At 43.9% G+C, this 9,110-nt stretch overlaps 1 protein-coding gene across 1 annotated transcript; it reads left to right on the forward strand.

Moving 5' to 3' along the window:
- The first annotated feature begins 452 nt into the window (after window positions 1-452).
- LOC133483835 (1,25-dihydroxyvitamin D(3) 24-hydroxylase, mitochondrial) lies at window positions 453-8,916 on the forward strand. The gene is made up of 12 exons (XM_061785634.1): window positions 453-921; window positions 1,002-1,192; window positions 1,311-1,404; window positions 1,506-1,599; window positions 1,862-1,953; window positions 2,998-3,109; window positions 3,947-4,092; window positions 4,331-4,497; window positions 5,289-5,367; window positions 6,115-6,312; window positions 7,231-7,342; window positions 8,118-8,916. Exons 1-11 carry the CDS (start codon window positions 649-651, stop codon window positions 7,339-7,341), a joined length of 1,557 nt encoding a protein of 518 aa, XP_061641618.1. The 5' UTR covers window positions 453-648; the 3' UTR covers window position 7,342; window positions 8,118-8,916.
- Window positions 8,917-9,110: the final 194 nt, after the last annotated feature.

A 9,110-nucleotide genomic window follows, 5' to 3' on the forward strand; every position in this document is an offset into this window, starting at 1 on the left:
TGTGAATTGTTTTTGGACTTCTGCAGTGAGGACGGAGAGCGCATTGTATGTAGTACGTGCATATTAAGCATTTCGAATTCACGCTCAAACGGCTTTCCCGATGTGAAAGCAAACATGGCCAAATCATTGACAATTCGTTAGAAAATCGAAGGAGGGGGGGGGAGAGAAAAAAAAATCCCATTTTTTTTAAAAAAGAAGCTCAAATATTTGAGCACACTGCGTGACGAGTGCGTGTAGTAACATTTCTCCTTGCCAAAGTTTGGTTTCTCCCGGATGGCTGCACGCGAACTGCGTCACCTCCAATAGTGGCTGTTGTTTATTTATGAAGCCAAACAGGGAGGAGGAGGAGGGGGGGAGGGGGGGGGGGGGAGTGGTTGCGGGGGTTTCGAGGGGGGACTTCCGCGGTCTATCTAAGGCCATACGATCCTCTCGACGTGGATCCATAAATGAACGGTGGGCTCGGCGGCCGCACCATGGCGCACCGGCCCCTGATTGGCTCGGTGCTGCGCCGGAATAAACCCACTCGGCGTATATATGGGGCGGTGAGGTGTGACACTTCCAAGAAAGCGAGCAAAGCCTCACGCTTAAAAAAAACAACAACAAAAACAACAACAACAAAAAAGCTTCAACAGGCCAAGCAGGAGGACGATGAGGGCGCAGATCCAAAAAGTTCCGCAGATCGTGGAGCTGCTGAGGAAGAAGTCCGTGGGGCTGCAGCAGCTCAAGCCCACGTCGTCGGTGTGCGTCCTGGAGGGGAAGGATGCTGTGGAGGCTGCGCGCTGCCCGCACGCCTCCCCCTCCTCCTTCCCCCAGGGGGCGCACAGTCTGGATGCCATTCCCGGACCCACCAACTGGCCTCTGGTCGGCAGCCTGGTGGAGCTCCTGCGCAAAGGAGGACTCACCAGACAACACGAAGCGCTGGTACGCTCTCATTTAGCTCCTTCATGTTTCATTTGGTCTCATTTTGTTGGGTTTCCCCCCCCCCCCCCCCCGCTCCCAAGGTGGACTATCACAAAAGGTTCGGTAAGATCTTCCGCATGAAGCTGGGCTCCTTCGAGTCGGTGCACATAGGCGCGCCTTGCCTCCTGGAGGCGCTCTACCGCAAGGAGGGCGCGCACCCGCAGAGGCTGGAGATCAAACCCTGGAAAGCTTACAGGGACCTGCGGGACGAGGCGTACGGGCTCCTCATCCTGTAAGTCACTTTTGGGGGATATGGATGCTTCTGATTTGGAGGCTGACCCCCCCCCCAAAAAAAAAGAAACCTTGTTTGCTTTTTCTTTATTTTTTATTTTTTCCTCCAATGAATTCAGTGAGGGGAAAGACTGGCAGAGGGTGAGGAGCGCCTTCCAGCAGAAGCTGATGAAGCCGACAGAGGTGGTGAAGCTGGACGGCAAAATCAACGAGGTAAGGCGCCAAAAGGAGACCGCGCGGTATTGTCACTTTTATTATGTTTGGGATTGAAATCTGAAGGAGAGAAAAAAAACAAAACAAAAACATTACAACAGGTGATGGAAGAATTTGTGGACAGAATTGGAAAAATCAGCGTGGATGGGAAGATTGGAGACTTGTACTTCGAACTCAATAAATGGTCTTTTGAGAGTAAGTTTCATTCAATTGAATGTCAATCTTTATCGCTGTCTATTAATGACCATTTCTTGACAAATGGCGTTTTAATGCAAAATGTAAAATATTAGTAAATAGTGTTATACGCAGTGTAAGTCATTTGATGGCACCATGTGGAAAACCAAGCTCGAATTCACAGCGCGTCCTGTAACTGCGATTCTGGAGACGAGTGGGACTTTTCTTACTCGGAGAGCAAAAACGGAAGCTGACGATCGTGTCTTTTTTTTGCTCGGCTCAGCCATTTGTCTGGTGCTTTACGACAAGCGCTTCGGTCTGCTGCAGGAGAAGGTCGACGAGGAGGCCACCAACTTCATCACCGCCGTCAAAACGGTGAGTCCTTTGTGATCTGACCGATTTTTCACAGCCAAATTGTATTAAATTTGTAAAAAAAAAAAGTGAAGAAGTCGGCTCGTCTTGTACAGTAGAGTGCTTAAGTAATTTATTAGCACAGCAGCTGATATGAAGTTCATGCCAAAATCACTTTCATGTTTGTGTAATGGTGAACAAAGCAGTATAAGGTGGCACTCTTTAACAAAAAATGATAGTTTTAACACAAGCAGCTAATGATTATTGTTATCCCTGAATTTTCTGAATGTTCCGTTTTAATAAAAAAAAAAAATAATAGAGGTACACAGAATTTCTTGATGAAGATCAAATTAAACTTTTTTAACATATTTAACTGCAATCCGGTACCGAAAAATTGGTTTTCATCAGTTTGACTTCCTGTTCAAAATGAAAATGGAAAGAGTATATATATATATGCCTGAAAAAAAACCTATCAAATTAGTAATTTACATTTATGAACAGGGGAAAAAAAGGCACTTATTTTCAAAACAGTCAGAAATCGAGAGCTCCCTGGAATTGAAAACACCTGCATTAAAGCCCTTCCTGATTGCTTTCACTACAGCAAGTGGCCTTCCAAATGTTGCACGTGAAAACATGACAACCACCTCCAGAAAACGAACTTCAGTAGAGCGCAGTCTAAATCCTGTAGGTGGCAGTATTTCCCACCGTATTTAATACAGCGAAACCTCTTAAGGTGGAGTCTACTCTTATAGTATGTATAGTAGTGCTTCTACTGATAGCTAAAAACAAGAGAGTGACGTCCGCACGGGTGTACGATGATCTGCGCACCGGACTCACGCCTACAGCGGGTTCGTCGGGTTCACCTGAGCTGACCGAGTTCAGCTGAACTGCCGCCAGTGAAGCCGGTTACTGGGGCAAACCAATACCGTCGGTGTACTTTCACAAAGGGGGAAGGAAGAGGTAGATATGGAAGGGGGTGGGGTGGGCGGGGGTGTTAGCGGGGTGATCGGGGTCAGTGATCAGCAAAAAGGTGGTGACTGGCTGAACTGATCTGACTTCCCTTGGCAGATGATGAGCTCGTTTGGCATGATGATGGTGACGCCTGTGGAGCTCCACAAGAGCCTCAACACCAAAACATGGCAGGACCACACCGCCGCTTGGGACCGCATCTTCAGTACAGGTACGCGCTCGAGGCGCTTTTCGTGAGGCCGTGCCGCAAAATTGCTAACAGAAAAATCGGCCCGGGCCTTTTGTACACAACCCGGTGCAGTGCGATAATTGCCACATCATTCCGCAATCGATTAGTTTTTTGGTGAACGACGAGTAAAAACTAATTAGAATATAGTGAAGCCCCTCGATACTCACGGGGGCTAGGGAGCATATGTACGGTTGCCACAAGATGGCGACAAAGCACTTCCAGCGGAGAGGATCGTAAAGCATCAATGCCGTGCCTCTAGCATGTACACAATCATGACCTCATGGTACATAAACGACTATATTCAGTTGTTAAATTCAATTGAGGCGCATCCGTAGTATTAACTAGCATACAAGCCTAAATTACACACGAGCAGAAACTGGCGTGACACTCACACATTACACAAACGGTATTAAATCATTAAACTCACCTTTTAGCATTTACACACAATAATAAAAGTGAGGGAATACAGAGTTGTAGTAAACTGCGTGACCCGCGAGAGGACAAACTTGCTCAATATCTTATTTGCATATCTGTTGTTGACCAATACTGGCCGCTCATGTGTTCTGGCGTGGCATCTGTAAAGCAAACATTTTTTTATGCTTGTGCTGAAAGAGAACACACGCAAAACATTCTGGAGAAAAAATGAAATTAAGTTATGACACGGCACCAGTAAGGTGCAATTTGGTGAGAAAAAAAATTCTGTAATCTGCCTAATTGATGCCTGGACTCTCCGCAGTTGAGTAAATAAATAAATCATTTTTTACATTAAATTTTTTTGATGATGGCTATTTCACGGGCTGCGTCTCGCTCTCTCCGTAGCCAAAGTTTACATCGACAAGAAGTTGAAGCGGAACTCCCCGGGAGCGCCGGACGACTTAATCGGCGACATCTTGCAGCACAGCAGCCTGTCCAAGAAGGAGCTGTACGCCGCCATCACTGAGCTGCAGATCGGCGGCGTGGAAACGGTGAGACGCATTCTCACCTCACAGAAGACGTTACCGGCGGCCATTCAGAGCCCAAGCGAACGAAAATCCTGTCAGCCTGCTTAAACGTTCTTTAATGTATGAACATATTAACTTTTTATTGCATTTTAATCACTATATCGCATTTTTTCTCGGCAATAATAATCAGCTTAGCACCAAAACAAATGGGTGCTACAGTTAAGTTACATCTTCCCCCTCGCCCACCCACCCCTTCCCTCAGACCGCCAACAGCATGCTGTGGGCTATTTTCAACCTGTCGCGGAACCCCGCCGCCCAGAGGGAGCTGCTGAGCGAGATCACGAGAGTGGTGCCCGCCGACGGGCACCCGTGCGGAGAACACCTGAAGAGCATGCCCTACCTCAAAGCCTGCCTCAAAGAGTCCATGAGGTACAACCACGTTGCCAAACACATGGGAAATACTGTAAAGTCAATCAATCAAAACTACTCTTTGATCGTGCAAAAAAAAAAAGAAAATAGTAAAACTTCTCGTGTGAAAATATTTAACTAAAACCAATTGTAAAATGACTTAGCGTATGTATTCAATTCATTTCACTGCTCGTATTGTACTGAGCCGACATACTCTTTCCTATGTCGGAGAAAATTCCATTTTCCGTTCTGTGGTTGTCGACCCGCGTTTCCTCTTTGTCATCACTGGTGCGCAAAAAATCCAAAGAAAAAGCAAAACAATTGCAGAGTGAATCCCTAAGTGAAGCCTCGTGTGCTGTGATTTACAATCCGATCTGGACTTGAAATCGTACAAGCGTACTTGACCCATGACATTACTGTATGCATCCGATGAGTATCGGGCCGACATCCCGAGCAGTACCACGGCGCTTAAGACGCCGGAAACCTCCCCGCCGCACATGACGGCGTTTCGGAAAAAAACAATCTCCGTGAGATACGCCGCCGTGACCGGGCCCTGATGCTTTTTCTCAATGTTCAGTCACAAGTTTTTCGATTGTGTCATTGAGGACTCCTAAGTACATCAAGCGGGGAATGTACTGTACAGTATATGACCTCCGAGCGGGGCTTATACTGCCGCTTCCACTGTACGGAGAAAAAAAAAAAAAAATGACTGTGTTTAGGTCACGTTAAACGGCTTAGACATGCTACATTAGACCTTCGTGAGGCCCGATTCCCATGCGTTGTTTTTTTTCCTACTTTTCTCCATTTTACAGGTTATCGCCATCCGTTCCATTCACAAGCAGGACCCTGGACAAAGACACTGTGTTGGGCGATTACGCCATTCCCAAAGGAGTAAGTGGCTTATACACGTCATACAAATGACACGAGCAGATTACGTTCATTTACATTTGACATGTCTGGAGAGAGGCACGAAAACAGCACGTACTGTACGAGGTTTTTAAGCCACGGATGGGAACCTACCAACCCACAAATTGTTAGCCCACTAGCACAATTGCCCAAGTCGTTTATTGGACGTGTTCTGGAAAAAAGTGAAAAAAAAAACACGACAAATTCAACAAAGAAAAAGAATCCCGTTGCCTCGATTCAGCCTTTGTGGATTACCATGACCTGGATGACGGAGAATCTACCCAGACAAAAAGAAAAAAACACAATTTTTAGCAAGTGCATTGGTATTTTTTTTTTGGATTGAACAAGAGAGGGCAGCACGGTTAAAAAGTGGTTCAAACATCTGCCTCACAGTTCTCAGGTTGTGAGTTGGACCTGAATCTTCGCATGTGTGGGTTTTCTCAAAGTATTCCAGCTTGCTCCCACATTCCCAAAACATTTATTTTACATTCACTGACGAATCCAAATTGTCCACAGGTGTGAATGTGATGAGTGTGAATGGTTGTTTGTCTAGACTGGTAACCAGTCCATGGTGGACCCACCTCTTGCCCCAAAGTCAGCTCACCCACCACAACCCTCAACTTTTTCTCTTATCTTTATAAAGACAGAATTTTGGACATTGGATTGTTAAAGTGCCCACCGAGTGTATTGCCGCTATTTCCGTCCACTCACTCTCTATTTCCACCCCAACAGACAGTTCTGATGATCAACAGCCACGCCATCGGCGTCAACGAGGAGTACTTCGACGACGGCAAGCGCTTCAAGCCCGAGCGCTGGCTGCGCGAGAACAGCACCATCAACCCCTTCGCCCACGTCCCCTTCGGCATCGGCAAGAGGATGTGCATCGGCCGGCGGCTGGCCGAGCTGCAGCTTCAGCTGGCCCTGTGCTGGGTGAGGCGTTCACACACGGTGCGATCAAAAGCGGACCGACGAGTCAGTGATTCCTGACCACTGTGCCGTGCGATCTTCGGAAAATTGGCATTATCAACATGAATTTAACGTAATTGTCCCAAAACCATATTATTATTTACTGCAAATAACCTCTTCTGCTTCTTCGAAACCTTTTGTTCATCTGTCTATGCCAACGACATATAGTGATAGACAGAACAATTAAATGCTCTTCCACTCGACGTCAGAAAGTACAATTAACGTGTATCCACCAGTTGCCATTCAGCCGCTCAACAATCAATATTCGCATTTTTTTGTAGTCGTCCATGAAAGCAGACTGATTAATTATCCGAGTTTGCAAGACATTTGCAAACATCTGCTTTTACTTTGAAAAAGAAATGATCAACATTCAGCATTTTCTGTACTGTCAACTTGAAACAATGTCTTATTTTTGAATAAAGGGATGAACATTAAAAAAAAAAAAAGGTTCATCCATTAATTGAAAGAATCATTGACAGATTCATCGATTATTAAAATAATCAGCAGTTTCAGCCCTACACATTGTTGATAAAACTGAGGAATAAATATCAAATTTGGCCATAACATAATAAATATGTCACTTACTTTTCACCTTTTCACTTTTCAGAGGACAAACTGAAGAGGAGTATTACAACTATAGGTATAAAAGTGTACAAAACATGAAAACAGTCATTTAAAATTAAATAAATAAATTAAACTTGTACTATCAATCATTACTTTGCCGTCAGTTCAGAATCATTGCCGTAGCATACTGCTGTTGGCGCCCAAAAAGTTCCACCTGTACAAACGTACGACAATGGAAATTGGCTCACGATACCAAACACAACCAACGTTTGTGGGTCTCCGCGGCCATATTCACTGACTTTTCATCTTTCCCGTCAGCTGGTACGAGACTACGAGATCGTGGCGACGGACGACGAGCGTCTCGATGTGATCCACTCGGGATTATTGATTCCCAACAGAGAACTACCGGTGGCCTTCGTCAAGAGATGAGGTGGGGAAGGAACACCTCACACTGTTCGATTCGCCGTCATTCTTCGTCAAACTGCATACCGATTTCTAACATCTGAGCTGATTTTTTAAGATATGAGCGGACCCCACACATGACGGGAAAAAAAAGTGTATGATTACTAACACAGCACACCACACACAATGTTGTTTTTTGTAGCGCCAAGACTGAGCTGGCAGTAATAAGCAGCACTCATAACATTATTAACTGGACAAAAAAAATGCAAGTAAAGAGCAATGTTTAGCTTGATTTTCTACAACTACAACACTGTAGTTTAAAACACCACCACAATGAATGCTGGGTTCCCATAATACTTTTAGCTGATTCCATTGCCAAGACCGTCAGTGTGAGGTACAGTGCCAATGCTTAACACAGGAAATCGCATGCACGCACGCAATTTAGAATTTTACCTACCACACATATTTTGGGAATGTGGGAGGAAACCCACGCAAGCACGTGGAGAACACGCAAAGCCCACACAGGCGAGACCGCATTTGAACCCGAGTTCAATCAAAACAGTTTAATATTATTTCAAACTCAAAAAATAAATGGCTGACAAGATTATTTGATTTTTGACTCTCCGTAACGTCCACTTCCATCCCAGGCTAAGCTTAGATTCTCCCCGATATGCAAAGATCTTAGTTCCTCACTCGACAACACTTCCCCGATACCTCTTAATACTTTTCTATTATGCTCAAATTGCATTGTGGGTATGTATGTGTGTACCCTGCCTAATCCTTTACCTCTTCCACCGCTTCAGGCGCTGTGTTCCTCCCAACGGAAAGATGGCACCGCTGCTGCACCACTGACTCCCAGTATTGCTGCTCTGTAAATAGATAAACATAAAATTGCTAAACATGTAATCACGCCATGAATACCTCAAACTTATTTAAAACTATTACTCAAGAATGTGGATGGGCAAAATACCAGTTATTGTGTACAAATTGAGCTTAGGCAGCTGTCTTTAAATCTTATTATTAACGTCCTGTATGTAGATGTTAAACTATAACTATATGTTGTTTATTTTTTATTGTGTATATAAAGTGCCATTACGATGTACATTATTTACGTAGACATATTCGTGTGAATAAAAAGATGAAAAAAAAAAAAAAAAAGCATTCTTGTTCTTTTCAAACCAACAAATCTTGTCAAGTATTTAGGACATTATGTATACATTTGTTGTGCCTTTGTTTATTTTATTTTCATTGTGTATATTATGTGCGATTTTATTCATGTAAATATAAACAACAAATATGACAAAAGCTTGCTTGTTCTTTTGAAACTTACAAATATTTAGGACATTAGGTATACATTTGGAGGACATAATGCATACGTTTTGACGCATTCAATCAAACTTGAAGAGTAATTGAAGACATTAGAAGATGTCAAACCCAACCAGTTTATCATGTACTTACATTAGACTAAGACGAGGTGGTGATTGTGTGGTATCTAAAATGGCTCATATCCTCCAAATACACTCACTTTATTATCATAAAATTGTAAATAATCTTTCATAGTTCACTCAAAATGTTCAGCTCATTAAAAAATAATAACCATCATCATCCACTACTGTGCAATTACTTGGCTGCTTTAGAGTATTCGGCAAAGCAACTTAAAAACAACAACTGGGAATCCAAGCGAGGGAAATGTGGGAGGAAATTCCTCAATGCTGTCCTCTAGCGGTCAAATGTTTATCGCTAGTGTATTTCCTAACCTTTACATTAAAAAAAAAAAAATGTCATTAAAAACGCAC

Source organism: Phyllopteryx taeniolatus, chromosome 9 (assembly GCF_024500385.1).
Source record: "Phyllopteryx taeniolatus isolate TA_2022b chromosome 9, UOR_Ptae_1.2, whole genome shotgun sequence".
NCBI lineage: Eukaryota > Metazoa > Chordata > Actinopteri > Syngnathiformes > Syngnathidae > Phyllopteryx > Phyllopteryx taeniolatus.

What these genes read in the sequence shown, in the direction of transcription:
- LOC133483835 (XM_061785634.1), top strand. Translation starts at nt 649, where the DNA reads ATGAGGGCGCAGATCCAAAAAGTTCCGCAGATCGTGGAGCTGCTGAGG. An exon ending in GCGTACGGGCTCCTCATCCT is followed by an intron (nt 1,193 to 1,310) that starts GTAAGTCACTTT and finishes CAATGAATTCAG; the next exon opens with TGAGGGGAAAGACTGGCAGA. An exon ending in TGCCTCAAAGAGTCCATGAG is followed by an intron (nt 4,498 to 5,288) that starts GTACAACCACGT and finishes TCCATTTTACAG; the next exon opens with GTTATCGCCATCCGTTCCAT.